The sequence below is a fragment of the Coregonus clupeaformis genome, chromosome 26 (assembly GCF_020615455.1).
Source record: "Coregonus clupeaformis isolate EN_2021a chromosome 26, ASM2061545v1, whole genome shotgun sequence".
NCBI lineage: Eukaryota > Metazoa > Chordata > Actinopteri > Salmoniformes > Salmonidae > Coregonus > Coregonus clupeaformis.
The window spans coordinates 43,011,075-43,028,510 of record NC_059217.1 but is presented as its reverse complement, the minus strand read 5'-3'; the positions used below and the strand labels follow the sequence as shown (position 1 = coordinate 43,028,510).

Here is a 17,436-nt window from a genome sequence, read left to right as displayed (position 1 = left end):
ACAGAAAATAAATCAATGCAAACTCACTTTTTGACCTTAAGTCTCGGTACAGTAGTTAGCACAGTCCAGTGTTGTTAAAGGCTCTGTCGTCATGACACCAAACCCTACCAAGCTGATCACAATCAAGCACTGAGCACTTGGTTACCATGGCGCCCACCTACTGTAAGTCAGTCAAAGCTTTGCTTTCATGCACGCAAAAACACCAGCTTTTAACAGTTAAAAGGTTACCAAGGTCTGCACAGGCATGCAACAGGTTTATAATATTAATGACGAATGAGAAAGGTATTAAATAGATGGTTTCTTTAATAAAATATGTTTGAGAATGACATTCGATGGTGAGTTGAAATGATATTGCTGCTTGATACATACAGTACATCATCAAGCACTGAGCAGAGCAGTTTTGCATGAATTATTAGTATGACTTAGTTCAACCTGTGTCTTATTAAAACCCCAGCATACAGACAAACCCCCTTACAAGTTATTTTCAGTCCAACATGGCTGTTGTGTTACATTCAAGTTGTCAACAATCACTACATGGTTACACTATCTACTATGAATGTAGACTACCACAAATGGATGGATTATGTAAGGGATAATCAACGGGGGGCAATGTGTTCTATGGAAAACAATTAACGACGTGGAAGGTATGTTCAATGACGCGCTAGCAGAGGGGAACTGACCTTCCACAGAGTTACATTATTTTCCAGAGAACGCATAGAGCCCCGAGTTGATTATCCCTTTTATACCATAGCTATAATTTAAAATTTTCCGCTACAAATGTGTTCATTTGCCAGTAGAAATATGTTCAACATCCACCGAAGTTGCTAGCAAGCTTACTAGAGAGCTACAGTAGTTGCCATAGTAACCAAACAAACAGACTTGCTAGTTTAGCTAACCAAACCATCAGTCCTAGCTTGCCATTATGAAAATCGAATTCAACAATGCTAATAACGTTTTCAATTCGACTTTCGCTTTTCAAAAGCAGCTCAAACATAGAACATAGAACTATAGCCTTTTAATTCTACCGTGCTGATATACCGTGCGTTATAGGGAAATAATGAACGCTCTAGAATGCTCTTCAAGCCTATCAGAAACAAGCATTCAACAATATCATGGTATAAACTACTGAAGTAGTACCAGTATAGGATATAGGCATATTCATCCACAGGAGAGGAGAAATGTTAGCACACACATTGAGTATAGGACATGCTGTAGTTTAGGGTTAAGAAGTTTATTCTATTCATGTAACCTATATTTAGCCAGGTTAGTCTATTTTTCAAAAGAGACCTGGTTTAGGTGTTAAGCAGGAGTCCACTACGTATAATTTCATAGGGATTAGAGCTATAGGTATGCAGAGTTCAGCCAACTGGTCAGGCATTTTGGCTCCAAACGTCCCAATGACTACCAGAATGTAACGTTCTTGGAACGTTTGGTGCCATATCTCAAAGAGAGTTGGATGTGTACACATGACCTATGGCTCTGATGGGGATGAGACAGAGAGGTTGGTAGGAAGAGGTATATCTGGGGGAGGGGAGATCAGTCTACTTCTTGAAGGGCGGAGGGATCTTGATGTCCTGACCCTTCTCCAGCTTCTTCTCACAGTCGATCAGGTAGTTGACGCCGTCCACCACCGTCTGCACTAGCTGGACCTGATCACAGAGAGAACCAGTAGGCGTGTTGGAGAGCGACTGCATTGCAGACGCATGACAGATCTCACAACATCTAGGTAGGGGTTTAGCATATCAGCTAAGCACATCATATGATATAGGCCTAGCAATCTGATGCCTGACTGCACAGTTGTGGACGAGGCACGCAACTAATGGTTGATGCAACGTCTGCAATGTAGTCGGCCTGGAACGCAACCGAAGTGTGTGTGTTTGAGATCGATTGCATTGCGGCCAGACTGTGCCAAATCACTGATCTACAAATCATCTTGCATCCCAAATAACTACTCATTATGTGATCAAGATTAGTGATCCGAATTCTAAACCCTTTTGCATGGCCTTGTATTATAGGCGCCGGTAATGGAGAGTGGACAGTACGCCATTTTAAACTATTGAGATGCACCACGTGGTTGTGTGACGTTTCTCCTAGGTACAGATCCAGGATCAGCTTCCCCTCCTTCCAATCCTAACTGATCCATTAGTAGGGGGAAAATGCTCAATCAACTCAAGATCCGTGTCTAAACCTACACCATGTATTCCCCATTACCTCCGACTGTCCCAGTCTGTCCAGGTTGGAGATGTCGAAGGTGCTGCCCACGGCTGCAGTGTCCACTCCCCCGGTGCCTCTCTTCTGCAGACGCAGGTTGTCCAGGATCTTAGTGAAGCGGGGGTCCTGCAGGTTTACAGACAGGGGTCACTTTCAGTAGACGGCAAACATAAAAACGGTCAGAAATGGAGAGATACCATCTCAACGCTCATTTCTGATATAAAAATGTTCTGCTACGGTGTGCCCTAACGAAGAGAAACATTCAGAAGACGATGGGTGTGGATGACTGGCTAGTGGGGATCGTATTGGTCCCTGGTGTAAGGGTAAAGGTCTCATTCAAATCCTTCCACGGAGGTCCGGAGTACTGCCGTTTTTTCGGTTCTACCTGATAATTAATCGCACCCACCTGGTGTCCCAGTTCTAAATCAGTCCCTGATTACAGGGGAAGAATGAAAACACGTAGTGGAACTGGCTTCGAGGTCCAGAGTTGAATTTGAGAGGTTTGTGTATTTGTGAGTGTGTGTCTGTATTGGGAAAAGCCAAAGATAGCTTGTGTGTTGGGTATGACGTGGGCGGCAGGTAGCCTAGCGGTTAAGAGCATTGGGCTAGTAACCGAAAGGTCGCTGGTTCAAATCCCTAAGCCGACTAGGTGAAACAATCTGCCGATGTACCCTTGAGCAAGGCACTTAATCCTAATTGCTCCTGTAAGTCGCTCATATGTCAATGTAAAATGCTTGTTGGTGCTCTGAGTAAATGTTACCTTGCTGAGCTTGGGCAGGTTGACGTGTACCCCAGCGCGGAGCCCAGTGCCCAGGTTGGAGGGGCATGTGAGGATGTAGCCCAGTCTCTCGTTCCACATGAACTCCCAGCCTTTCTCCTGGATCAGCCTCTCCACCTGACCAAACATTACACTTTAGACTAGATGAAAACATTCCATTAGAACTTTATTTGCCCTGAGATGCATACTGTCTTGCACGCATACAATGGCAGTCTGCAGCCACATCATGGTTGTTGTGTGCGTGCACCTCTTTCAGGCCTGTGCAGAAGCGGTCAAACACTCTCTTCATGTTGCCTCCCTTCTCCATAGAGATGACCCTGGTGTGGTCCTCTTCATTGATCCAGATCAGGAAGGTCTTAGTGTTGTTGTGCCTGGGTTTGGTACAAAGGAGACGAGAGGGTTGAAAACACAAAACATATCAATACTCATTTAAACAAAATAAAAACACTCTTCAATCAATACTTGTGTAGTGCTTCCTAATGTCATTGGATCCCACTGCTGCCACCAGTGTACGTAGACTATTTCAGAGGAGCTGATCCCGATCATTGATATCGATGCTTTTCCTCAGAGGCCTGTATTTACAACGTAGAAGGTTCTGCTTCTCCTTACTGTCGGTAATCAGGTTTGTTCCGAGTGGTCTAAAAGGAGCTCAGAGCATTCTTCAAATTGGATTGAGTTAAAGTATTTATACATGACAGAGAGATAATTTTCCCATCCTCTATTGCACCAGCTAGAGTCCATGTCCGGGTTCCATTTACCATACATTATACCTTCACCACAAACATTGAGGTGATGGTGTCGGTATACAGTATTGCCTCATACGCAATAATCTAATTGCATTGTAATGGATACAGTATTGCCATATAAGCAAATATGCTCTTGTAATGCATTGCATTGTAAACAATGGCATATTTTCCCATTGGCCTCCTGAAAACAATGAGAATTTAATTAAGCAATGGATAGGTCTGAAGCCAGGAGAGCAGATAGAAGATTGAAAGATGGAGAGAGCTGTCAGATAAAGAGAGAGAGAGAGCTGTCAGATAAAGAGAGAGAGAGAGCTGTCAGATAAAGAGAGAGAGAGAGAGAGAGGGGGGCTCTGAAGTGCGACCATTTTGATCTCATATGCTCCTAGATATTTTGCTGTGCGACATCAGAAAAAATAATATCAAACGGATAATAACTGTTGTAATGATGGGCTTCACTGGGCAGAGTGACCTGCCCTGGAGAAAAAAGCGAGCACAGATTTGTTCAATCCAAAGCCTACAGAATATTTAAGAATGCATCAGTGATTTGTATTTTTTGCAACTTTCTGAATGGCATGGGAATGCCTGTGTCTACCACTTGGTGTAGTTAGTTAGCGATGCCGAAAAGTGGTCTCTTGATGTGATTTAAGGATTGTTGTGGACTTAGAACATCCCATTTTTCTTTTGTTTTTCTATAAAAAAAAGAAGAAAAAAAGTGTGATTTTGAGAGTGAAAACCTCCCAAAAAACTATGGGAAATCCGAAACCTGGAGAGAAAAAAAAAACTTTTGTGGTTTTGGTTGTTATTGTTTTGGCAAATATATGACTTCTGAGTGGCTGGTAGATGTATTAAATCTGGTGGACCAAAAAGTTTGTTTTTAGGCCCTGTTCATAAATCATGTTGCGGGTGGTTCCAGTTCCAAAACTACTAACAGACATTTGTTTACACCTTCTTCAGTCATGTTACCTCATTAGCTAGCTTGCTAACAACCTGGTTACTTTACCAGTGTCTCTAACCATTTGGGGGCACGGAAAGAAATGAAAAGCTTCTTTAGAAGATGAATGACAACAGCAATGAATGAATGACTGATCTCTTGCATGTCATCACTCAAACTTGACATTCTTAAAGAGATCAAATGTAATGTATCTCAATAGGTAGTGCTAAATGTAGAAACCTGATATTCCACAAATGACTTTGTAATTTCAATGACAAGTTTTTGTATCAATGGCTTTTTATAATAAACAAATGTCTTTACAGTTTTACATATTAATGTCTAGAGCATAACATGTGCTTCAAAAGTAGCTAGAATTCAGATAGGCCCAATGTGCTATATCTCAATCCATAAAAAAAAAAAATATATATATATATTCTGGTGCTTCTAGATTTTATCTTGTGCTCCTAACTTTTTTAAGTTGGGGGCAACAGTGCTACCAATGAACATGTTTTATTTATGAGGATGAATTATAGAGGAGAGGAGAAGAGGTTGGCATGGGAACAGAGGGGGGTCAGAGAAAGGCTGGAGATCGATGCTGGAGCAGGCCATGGCAGGGTAGCGGTTGGCATCAGGCTATTTCTGGGCACTGGCTGAAACTCAATGCGGAGAGGGCATTGTCGGCATCAATAATGTACATCTAAGGCTCAGTGTACAGGAGATACAAGCTAGTGGGCATTGTCACTTTGCTAGAAGGAAATCCTCCATAAAGAATGGTCATGGTGATGTGTAGCACAAACTGTATGCAAATAATAACTGTGAGACAATCATCAAAAGCACCGCTATGACTGTTTATGACCACTAAGGTTCTGTATCTATAACCAACAGGTGCTTACCAGATACCGCGTGCATCTGGCCAATCGCGGGCCATCCCCGAACAGGTCAGCAGAGGGGACACGGGTTTGTCGAACAGGAAGTGGTCCTGTGTCAACACAGTAGAGACAGGAAATGCTGTCTTAATGAAAGGGGAACAATATCAAACGCCTAACAAAACATTGTTTTGTTTCCCTCTTCTCCTGTCCTCTGACTCACGTCAATGAGCTGCTGCTGCTCCTGGTCTGTCATGTGGGTGAGGCTGTAGTACGTCCCCGCCAGGTCCCCCTTCAGGCCAGCCAGAGCATCCACCACCACCCTCTCCACTTCCCGACGCTCTGCCCGGGTGCACGCCGGGGGCAGGCTAAGTCCCCTGATGCTACGGCCCGTCCTGACCCGCGACGACAGCACGTAGCGATCGTCGAATTTGCCCGACTTGAGCTGACAGACGGAGGGAAACAGAAAAATAACGAATGGCATAGCTATAGTAGTAAATAGTATGACATTTAGGCCTAGTATCATGAAACCAACCTGATGGAGGAAATCTATGCTCCCCAAAGAGCAAAATGGTTCGTCAAGGAAGTCATGACATGATTATTGATCCTACATGATGTTCCTTTGATATGTGATTTGTATGCCTTATACAGTAACTGACATTCATTGTAGCGTAACACATCGTCGCGGTCTGACGAAAACCTCGTAACTCAATTTTTGCCCCTTTATTTTTATTGAAAGCAGTAACTTCCCTCAATGTACTCTGAACATTTTATGAATATAGGACCAAGAAAATGTATTCAAAATAGCTTCTAGTTTCAGAATTATATGTTCGTTAAAACTGAAAATATGGCCATTTGTTTCAATTTCCTGAAAGGTTTCTGTTTTGGAGGTTTTCATCAGACAGCAACGATTATTCACGTAATAACGTAACATATGATTAACATTCCAGTATGCACAATTGATTTACTGCCTAACTATATAATATTAGCTGGGATTACTGATTAGTGTAGCATCCAGTCAGTGAACCTGTCTACCTTCTAATATTAGATATGGTAGTATGCAACACCTAACATCGTCTATGTGTGGTGTGACCAGGTAGAGATAGCGAACGGTCAGGACAGACGTAGTCAGCTCCACCATTCAGCCAGTTACAGAAATCTCCCTGATGAGGGCAAACTGTCACATCTCGTAGCGTCCCAAATGGCACCCTATTCCCTATATAGTGCACTACTTTTGACCAGATCCCTGGTCTAAAGTAGTGCACTATAAAGGGAAGAGGGTGCCATTTGGGACGTAATCATATACTGTCGTTTTTCAGTGAAGTTGCATCTCTGTACCTTGCTGGAGTCCAAGTCGGTGGGATGGGTCATAGTCTGAGGGTCGTAGCCGTTGTGCCTCTCCTTGATGACCGGGTCAAGGAGGTCTGCAAACACCTGAAACCCCCCACATCCACACCAGAAGTCTGACTATATACCATCATTATACAGCTTATCATATAGTTGTCACAACTGACAGGATGGGAGTTATGTAGACTACATATAATCACTGTCACTTTACAAACTACCAGACAGGCTCACAGTATAGTATTGTACTCTAGTTAAGTATGATTTATGCTATACTATTATAGAAATGTCTATAAGTAGGTGTAGTTTCATAGCAAGCAATGACACTGATGACCAAATGATGAGATCCCAAATGAGTCTCCTCTATCCTAAAACCAGCACCCCTCTGATGCGGTGGTAGTTGGCCTCAGTCTGAAACGGACAGGGGGATTGGGTGTGGCTGTTCTCCATGGTCAGATTAAGTGGCTGGGATTGGCTCTTGCTCCTCCTCATGTAAAAAAGTATCAAAGACAGATTCCTCCTTCATTCTTAATGTCGTTGAGATAAATGTAGCCTGTTGACTAAATGGGCTTTTTATGGCTTTAAGAAACTTCCAGATAATTTATCATACTCTGCAACAATCCAAAAGACTGTAGGGGTTCGATACTGTAAAGCAATTGCTTTTTTTCCCTGTCCATAAATATGCTCCACAACTTGACCTTCGCCCATAAGTCTACGGTTAGGTTAAGTCTAGACAGCTCGTCTGTCCAAACATTCGTTATTAGTTTATTAAATTATTGCATCTGAGCTCCTAGAGTGTGAGGCTCTCCTTTTCTTTAGTCTACAAGCTGCCTTAAAAATGTTACTACCAGTCAAATCTTTGTTTCCTCGATCCTGGTTTCCTCAATTCCCCACCTTCCTCTCAAAGCTCATTTGAGGACGAGGTCCAGAGGGACATTGGATCCTCAATACGCTTTGAAAGAGAGGTGAGGAACTGAGAAACTAGACAGCCTATGGCTTCACCCTGATGAAATCAATACATTTGTCATCTGCCTTCATTGACTTCTAATTTCTGCCACCAACCAACGCCGCCTGCTCTGACCTCATAGGACTCCTCATCCCCTGCCACCATGCCCACAGTTTTTATGAAGGGGTGCCCGGGGTTGTCCACGCCAGTCTGGATGGCCTGGTCAAGAGTGTACCCGTTGGGCGTGGCCTTTTCCACAAGCTTGGCATAGATGGCAGGGGTCAGGTGGCTGGCCATGCAGTTGTTGTGCTTGCGTAGGTCCGGGTACTCCGCACTGTCGGGATACATTCAGTCACACAGACAAAAAAAATTGCTGAATCATTGTCTTTGAGAACCACAAGGATAATTTAAATAAAAAATATTTAAATACGCGTGACTAATAAGTGTTCATTCTGATTGGTGACCCATGATAATTACAGCCTAAGACTCGCTGCAATGTAGCCTAGGCTACTCAATAGTGATTTATAGTATGAAAAAGGTATGCACTCACTAACTGTAAGTCGCTCTGGATAAGAGCGTCTGCTAAATGACTAAAAAATGTAAAAAATAAAAATATTTATACAGTGATTTCCATTAATGGCTGACTGTTCTAGTCTAGCTGTGCTTTTCTTTGACTTATAAGTGACGGCGCGATATGTTCAGCCTTCACCTGGCACAGTGCGCGGTCATCACAGACATAACAGTGTTGCCATACATGCTACAATCTGCTCGCACAAGACGTCGAGCATTCCTCGACTATGCTTTGGAAACGTTATATCCTATATTTCTTAATAGGCCTACGCGTTATGTAATCTGTTTGCATTTTGCCTCTTCTGTTTGCATCTTCTCTAATCGGTTTTGCGGTAGATTCTGCCTATCATTATAAAGCCATAAAGCTGAGTTTTAACCCAGCCCCCATGCCAGTCATAAGGAGATTCATTCTAGACCATTCCAACATGGTTCTGGAAAAAACACACCTGTCTGTCTCATCAACAAATTAATTAGAGCGTATCAATGTAGGCTACATTTTGTTGGCAAAACATTCCATCAGTAGACCATGCATTCAGAGAATTCTCTTGAATATACATTTTAATTGTTTATATTTAGGCTATCTTTCATCATTAGGCATAAAAAACATGAGGTGGAATATAGGTTTAATATTTCATGAATATACAGGCCTAGATCATTTATCATTTCCACAAAAAGCTAAGAAAGAAAGAACCGACTAGAATTAGCACATTCATACAATGCTGCTGCTAAAATAATGGCATCTCGTCTCCAGTCACTTGAATTGTTTTGACAGTCAGAGAATTCAATCTAGGTCAGCATAGACTATTATTCATAATATGCCATTTAGCAGACGCTTTTATCCAAAGCGACTTACAGTCATGCGTGCATACATTTTTTTTTTGTGTACGGGTGGTCCCGGGGATCGAACCCACTACCTTGGCGTTACAAGCGCCGTGCTCTACCAGCTGAGCTACAGAGGACCATTCATGTATTATTGTATCTAAATAGGCCTACAGCATGCCAATATGTCGCACTTGAAATGGCTGGACTGAATGTCCATATTTCACAATAAAGGGCGTCGTGGGTTACCTTGCGGGGTACACTCTCCGTACTTGCGCTCCTGCGGTGACATGTTCACGGTTGAGCAGAAAGGCCGCTGTCAAAGATCCGGCTCCAACTAATGACAGAATGCCCACATTTCGTTTGCTGGACAAAATTCTGGCGAAGTTGTTTGCCATTGCTTTATTTCCACAGTTTGAGAGGTAGGGATGTATGAAATGTGAGCCTTGGTGGTGCTACGAATCTAAAAGAAAAGGATGAAATCAGAGAGGATAGATGAGTGAGGCTGGAAGAGGAGACGGCGCGTGGTGTGAATGCTGAGGGATCCAAGTGAATGCAGCAAGACGAAGCGGCTACACTAGGCTGTAGCAGCATTTGCTGTAGTCCGTCTGTATTTCACCCCTCCTTTCAAAACGCTCTCAATTCCCATACACACCAGCCTACTTAATTCAGTGTTGGACGGTAGTTACACCTACTGGAAAACAAGTTCTTTTTACATGAAATTGTTAATACAGATCTGAATTAAAATTGTGTTATTGAAACACTACTGAATTGAGAAATAATAATTAGAAACGATGTTAGATTTACAAAATGTATTCAGGTAATTATGTTTCAACTCAATTAGAACAAGTAGGCTTCCACCCAATGTTCCCTCTAAACTGCAAGCGTGCGCAGTAGCCCCGAGACCGCCGCGCAGCTCCCCCGGGACTGCTGCACAGAGCGCAGAACAAATATCAGCCCACTGAGAGAAGCACATCATTGAACTTCAAGTTTTCCCTGTTAGTTAACACGATCAACGTGTCCCTCTACTGTGGCAATTGTGATCGAATCAAGGCAATATTGGCCACTTTCAATGCAACATAACGACACAAAACTAACTATGCAAGAGATTTTGTTGTAGGCAGAACCATAGGAGTAGGATACTATTGCGCACGACTCAGCCCGTAATCTACACAGACCGTGCGGCATAGCCAATCAGAGCTGCAGTAGGCCTATATGCAAATAGACCATTGCCATCTACAGTGGTGGAAAAAGTACCCAATTGTCATACTTGAGTAAAAGTATAGATACCTTAATAGAAAGTTACTCAAGTAAAAGTGTAAGTCACCCAGTAAAATACTTGAGTAAAAGTATAAAAGTATTTGGTTTTAAATATACTTAAGTATCAAAAGTAAATGTATTGCTAAAATATACTGAAGTATCAAAAGTAAAAGTATCAATCATTTAAAATTCCTTATATTAAGCAAAGCAGAAGGCGCCATTTTCTTGTTTTAAAAATGTACAGACATGAAATGAGGAAACAGCAAGCTTATACATTATCTGATCAAAGTTCACAGGAGGAAATTATGCATGAGGCGTTTTTTTATACAGGCATAAAGGCAATTCCATTGCAGGAGGAATGATTGCATAAAATATGCTTTTGCATTAGAAATTAGCAATCAGCAGTCTTATCATGTGGAATAATAAAACTAATAAAAAAATAGCAGTCTACTAATGAATGATAAAACTGCAATAAATAATAATTGTTAAACATATCATAATATGGTACGGTAGAGTTAACATTCATGGCAAACCAATTATTAAAATATGTAAAGCACTTATACATTGTAAGTTAATAAAACAATTGTGACACACTACAATATGTTAAATATATGTAGGATAGTCTCACCTTGTTGCAGTACCCAGTTACTGGATGGCACTGCCCATCGATGCCTTTGGCCACCCTGGCAGTCCTGTGAGGCGTGGTGGTTCCTTATCTCCGTTAAGAGTTGATTGTGCCTATCAGAGCACCTGATACACACATGACTAACACCTACCAGTTCACCTGACACACACACACACACACACACACACACACATCATGACTAAACGGGCTCTACAGTCTGTGAAAACAAGTGCCGACGGAGGTCCGTTTGCGTCGCTCTCAACGTAGCCATGTACATTTGTGCAGCTGAATTTTGGAACGCAACAAACAGACGTCCTTCGGCCCCCCCCCCACACCCCATATGTACACCTATATCCTTACCTGCAAACCAAAAATGTTGCATAATGGGTTAATAATTCAGGATAAGATAACTATTAAGTTATTGGAAGTTATTTCATATCTATACTACTGTCTGCCAGGGAGGCCTGGAGTTGGAAGATAAAGGGTGATGTACTTTACAGATCTGACCTTTGAACAGGAGAGTTCAGAGTTAGACGATCAGGTACCTTTTATCAAATATACCTGCTGATAAGGCAATAAATAAATAAAAACCTGGACAGGTTTACTGCCCGTCCACTGGGTCCAGTGATGGAAACTTTGAACCAAAACTGTGATAAATAGTAGACCTAACTAGTATATTTTTTGAAAAATTGTAAATAAAAAAAATAAAAAAATAAAAAGGTACAGAAATTAAAACAGGAAATTACAAATAGAGGTTTGCACAATGACTTGCATGAGGAGTACGGAAAGTGAATTACTCATTGTAGCTCCCAGAGATGACGCCAAGGCTTTAGGGGCAGGGGTCCCCAAACTTTTTCCTGTGAGGGCCACATAACTTTTCCCTTCTCTGATGGGGGGCCGGTGTCAGTTTGTAACAGAAAAGTGTGACGATCGTAGGGGAGCTTAAAAAATTTATTGTTTTCCAGAAAGCCACACATAACCAAATAACCCTTTCCAGGTTCTTTACAGAAAAAAGTCAGGAAACAAATAATAACACTATTAATGAAATAAATAATAACTAAATAACCCTCTCTGAGTTCTTCACAGAAAAAAACAGGAAATAAATAACACTATTTATGAAATAAATAATAACTAAATAACTCTCTCTGGGTTCTTCATAGAAAAAAAAGCCATGGAACATTAACTTTCTGTTGTGCCATGCACAATCTTAACAGATAAAAGTTCAGCTCAGTTGTCAGAGCAGAATCTCTCTGACACATATGAGCAGTCTCTTAAAGTTCTTGTGTTCCTTCCTTATAATCCTTTTGTAGGTTCCAGTAGGCTTGTAGACACCGCTGTTTGCAGCTCTCTCTCATCAACTTCCCTGTGAAAACCACAAAGGAAGCAGGTTGAGAAACTGAACTAAGTGATACAGCACCTACACAGCACAATACATTTCACTACCAGTATGGTTGTAAAGATGGATTTTATCCCAGTAGATTTTATTATGATTATATTTGTTTATGCTCAGAATGACTCATTCAAGTCAGAAAAGTGAGCTTACCTATGTATGTTCATCAGTGTGAACTGTGGGCCTGCATCTGGCTGGTGAGAAGTTGAATATCAGGTTCCATTCTAGTTACAGCCAGTCTCAAGCACTGATGCAAATGTTCATCTGTCAATCTTGATCTCATCGGAGTTTTCAGCAGTTTCATGCGAGAAAAGGTTTTCTCGCAGATATACGTGCTTCCAAAAACTGTGGACATTTTCATTGCGTGTTTTTTGATGTTTGGATATGTGTCGTTTGGGAGGGCGGCATAGAAGTCAATGAGACTGTTGGGCTTGAATGCGTCTTTCAGAACATCACAGTTCTGTAACTCAGCCAACTCAAACTGATATGAAGGCTGGGCTTCATCAATGTCGGCAACAAAGGGGTTCTGAAAAAGACGGATTTCTTTTCGCATGAACATGTAGTTCACTGAATCGCACACCGAACTCCGCCTTCAGCATTTCCAGTGCTTCCACGCACTTTTCAGCTGGGAACGGGACCGCTGGGTTCTCTGTCGACAGGTTTTGGGTAGCAGGAAGATGGACGAAGTTGCGCTTTTCACTTGTTCCAAAAGCAGCGCTAATTTCACCTCAAATGCTTTTATGTGTGAATACATGTCGCAAAATGAGTTTCCCCTCGCCTTGTAGCTGCAAGTTAAGGCTGTTAAGTATTTCTGTCACGTCTGTTAAAAATGCGAGGTGCCATTTCCATTCTGGGTCGATCAGCTCTGGGACCGTTTTGTCTTTTAAATGAAGAAATGCGTTAATTTCGGGTAGCAGCTCGTAAAAACGCCTCAAAACTCTGCCCCGGCTCAGCCATCGGACCTCTGTGTAGTACAGCACATCTCCGTGCGTAGACTCCAGTTCAGACAGGAATTCTTGGAACTGCCTGTGTTTAAGTCCCTTTGCTCTGATGAAGTTTATGCACGACACCACAACCTTCATTACAGAATCCCACGTCAACACTTTGCAGCACAGTGCTTGCTGGTGAATTAGGCAGTGGACTCGTAGCGGGGCGGTGAGACCCCTTTTTTCCAACTCCCGGTTCATGCGTCCTATTAGACCGCGAGTTTCGCCCACCATGCTAGGGAGCCCCGTCAGTCGTGATGCTAGCTAGCTTTGACCAGTCCAGGTCCAACTTCTCCATGGTTTGGCACACTTTGTCAAAAATATCCTCTCCCGTTGTAGTCCCTTTGAGACTTTGGAGGGCTGCCAGCTCCTCGCATATCTCAAAGTTTGCGCTAACTCCACGAATAAAAATGAGCAGTTGCGCTGTGTCTTCTGCACGTCCGTGCTCTCATCCAGTGCTAATGAAAAAAGTCAAATTCTTTCGTCTTCTGCTGCAGCTGGGCATATACATTACTCCCGATTTCTTCAACGCGTCTGGTGATTGTACTCGCCGACAGACTTACGGCATTAAATGCATCTTTCTTCTCGGGACACACCTCCTCCGACAGCATCCATACATTTCTTAACAAACTCTCCGTCAGTGAAAGGCTTACCGCTGCTTGCTATCAGTTTAGCAACCCGAAAGCTGGCCCGAACGGATGCCTGGTTCAGCTGAGCTTGGCGTACAAATGTATTCTGCTGAGATAGTAGTCCACTTTTTTAGCTTTGAGAGTTTGTCTGCTCGTATTTGGCCTTGCAAGCTATCGTACTTGTCTTTGTGACGGGATTCATAGTGTCGGCGAAGATTGTATTCTTTGAATACCGCCACCGTCTCTTGACAGATGAGACAAACAGCCTTTTCTTTGCATTGAACAAAAAAATAATCGTTTGTCCACTGCAGGTTAAATACCCTGCATTCTGAATCAATTTTTCTCTTACCTAACCTTTTCGCCATTATTCCGTTCTCTCTTTGACAGGGCCGGGCCTAGGATTTTTTTTCTGGAGGCCAAATAGGAAAAAAATCCGATAGCTGTCTCTGGTATTGTTCAGAGGGCCGGGCCAAATGTGCTGACGTGGCCGTATCCGGCCCGCGGGCCGTAGTTTGGTGACCACTGCTTTAGGGTCTGGCCACATTGAGATTTTGTGTCTGAAAAATCTGGATTGAGCCAATAGTTTTTCAACGGAAGTCATCGGTTGCTGGATGAATGACAACTAAAATGATAGTTTGTCAAAAAACACACAATATGTCCGCCTTTGTTAAGTATGCAATTCATCTGAAAAACAGTAGGTGGATAAAAGCAGACAATGACGTAGGCCTATCCCCATGTCATCCGCGTTCCTGCGTCTCAGTGTGGCTGTACCCTTAGCCAAGTAGGCTAGCACAATCTTGAATCATGTAAACAACCCAGACTTGATACCTGGTCAGTCACATACTGAACATTCAGTGGTCAACAGGGGCGGTGTGTTCAATAGGGCGATATGGGCGACGCACTGCCAAACGGGAAAAGGAAGGGATTTTTTTTCTAATCAATTATATCACGGCAACAGTAGTTATCAGTGTTGTAATCTAGACGTCTGGTCTGATCTGCCACTAAATGTCCAATCAGGCTAAAGTCGTGCTTCAAATGCCCCCCCCCCCTTTTGGGGCGATTTCAGTCAGGTTGAAAATCGCCCAGAAGTCTGTCATAGACTCCCATGTAAAATCTATTTTTTCAAATATCAGAGCTTTCAATACAATCTCTATGGGTTTCTGAGGGCTTGCACTTACGCGCTTTCGTCATGCGTAACGTAACCATGAACGTAACTAAGAAAAGAGCGGGTAGCAGCGTCAATCAATTCACGTACTACTGGTAAGATTGCTATAGCGTTCAGTGCAACTCGATTGTCTCTTTGAAATAAGTTACTTTTTGTCGGCGAACAAATCAAGATAAATTGGCAACGAAACAATTAGGACCTCCCAGACCAAATTTAATAATTCAACAGGTTTCTACTAAAGGCGGAAAGTCCTACACCCGAGGATTTTCCAAAAATTAGTACGAACGAAAAACCTGGCTAGCAGGCTGCGATGTAGCTAATGCAGTCTTCTGCTACTCTTTCACCCTGAAGGCGGCACGGCAGACAGCACCGCTTGGACAGCGACTGGTGTGTAACGGACATGCACCATCTTTCAGGAAAGATTAAGAAACATGAGCTGTCAAAGACCCACATGGATAGCTGTTTGAGATGGTCTGCTTTGGGGAGTGAACATTGCCACTCAACTGGATGAGGGATACAGGCTAGCTGTCCGCCGCCACAACGATGAGGTTAGTGTTGATAATCACAAGTTTACTGGAGAACTGAGACCAAGTAGAGACTTTGGACAGGGTGGATATGGTATAATAAAGGCAGTTTATTCAGAGTTAAAGATATCTGGAATCGCGTGCACGGACCCGTTCGTTATCTGAAGACAATGTTTCATTGTGTGCAGACATTTTATGCAATAAATGAAGTAGGTTGAATCTAGTAGTTCTGATCTTCTGATTGGTCCTGATGAGTTGGGCGAGGTCACCTCCAGGCTAGTGTCACTGTTGCATTGGCTCTGAGTCGGGTTCTCTGTCTTCAAATGTTCAGCCTAAGAGAGGGGATTTTTGTGTGTGTGTGTGTGTGTGTGTGTGTGTTTAACAGTGATGATGTGTGTGTGTGTGTGTGTGTGTGTTTAACAGTGATGATGTGTGTGTGTTTGTGTGTGTGTGTGTGTGTGTGTGTCCTCAGAGCAAGAACTCGTGAGTTGGAAGAACTGAGAGGCATATGGCGTGGGTGTTGTCCTTGGCCACCTGCTGACAAGGCTGACAAGATAGGACCCTTTTGTCCATTGTTATTGGATAGGAACAGAACTTATAACCAGCTCCTGACCTAAATAGATCTTATCACAACATTTTACTCAACATATCATATTCCATATTCACTATAACAAATATATTTACTACGACATTAGCAAGAACCGCCACATCCTCAGCCGGCTAATCCAGTGTGTGAAGTTTTGCGGAGTGTTTGAGTTAGCTTTGCGAGGCAAAGATGAAACTGAGGGCTCCACCAACCCTGGTAAGCCAACACTTTTGAGATCAGTCAATAAATGCTTCTGGTATTGACTTATATGCTGCCCCTGTCTTCATGTTGTTGCTGGACATATCTTTTTTAAAATGTGTGTAGGTCACCTAAATCATCAGAAAAATTGCCCCCCCCTGAGAATTTTTTCAGGAGCCGCCATTGGTGGTCAATGAACATTCAGGGGATTCTAGCGATAAAGAATGTTACTTATATATTCAAATAAAACAATATGTAATAAGATATTTAAAGTTAACTACACTGCTCAAAAAAATAAAGGGAACACTTAAACAACACATCCTAGATCTGAATGAATGAAATAATCTTATTAAATACTTTTTTCTTTACATAGTTGAATGTGCTGACAACAAAATCACACAAAAATTATCAATGGAAATCAAATTGATCTACCCATGGAGGTCTGGATTTGGAGTCACCCTCAAAATTAAAGTGGAAAACCACACTACAGGCTGATCCAACTTTGATGTAATGTCCTTAAAACAAGTCAAAATGAGGCTCAGTAGTGTGTGTGGCCTCCACGTGCCTGTATGACCTCCCTACAACGCCTGGGCATGCTCCTGATGAGGTGGCGGATGGTCTCCTGAGGGATCTCCTCTCAGACCTGGACTAAAGTATCCGCCAACTCCTGGACAGTCTGTGGTGCAACGTGGCGTTGGTGGATGGAGCGAGACATGATGTCCCAGATGTGCTCAATTGGATTCAGGTCTGGGGAACGGGCAGGCCAGTCCATAGATAATATGCCATTTAGCAGACGCTTTTATCCAAAGCGACTTACAGTCATGCGTGCATAAATTTTTTGTGTATGGGTGGTCCCGGGGAT

At 42.6% G+C, this 17,436-nt stretch overlaps 1 protein-coding gene across 2 annotated transcripts; it reads right to left on the bottom strand.

Annotated features, from left to right (window-relative positions):
• Nucleotides 1–930: 930 nt before the first annotated feature.
• LOC121540813 (creatine kinase U-type, mitochondrial-like) lies at nucleotides 931–11,170 on the bottom strand. 2 transcript variants are annotated; one of them, XM_041849920.2, is made up of 10 exons: nucleotides 11,100–11,170; nucleotides 9,461–9,674; nucleotides 7,958–8,156; nucleotides 6,871–6,966; nucleotides 5,756–5,977; nucleotides 5,560–5,645; nucleotides 3,237–3,360; nucleotides 2,972–3,106; nucleotides 2,212–2,337; nucleotides 931–1,649 (listed from the first exon to the last, which is right to left on the bottom strand). In XM_041849920.2, the coding sequence occupies exons 2-10, from the start codon at nucleotides 9,607–9,609 to the stop codon at nucleotides 1,542–1,544; spliced, it is 1,245 nt and encodes a 414-aa protein (XP_041705854.1). In that variant the 5' UTR covers nucleotides 9,610–9,674; nucleotides 11,100–11,170; the 3' UTR covers nucleotides 931–1,541. The 2 variants fall into 2 exon arrangements, with proteins under 2 accessions (XP_041705854.1, XP_045063807.1); XM_045207872.1 differs by lacking the exon at nucleotides 11,100–11,170 and having other exon boundaries at nucleotides 9,461–9,847.
• Nucleotides 11,171–17,436: the final 6,266 nt, after the last annotated feature.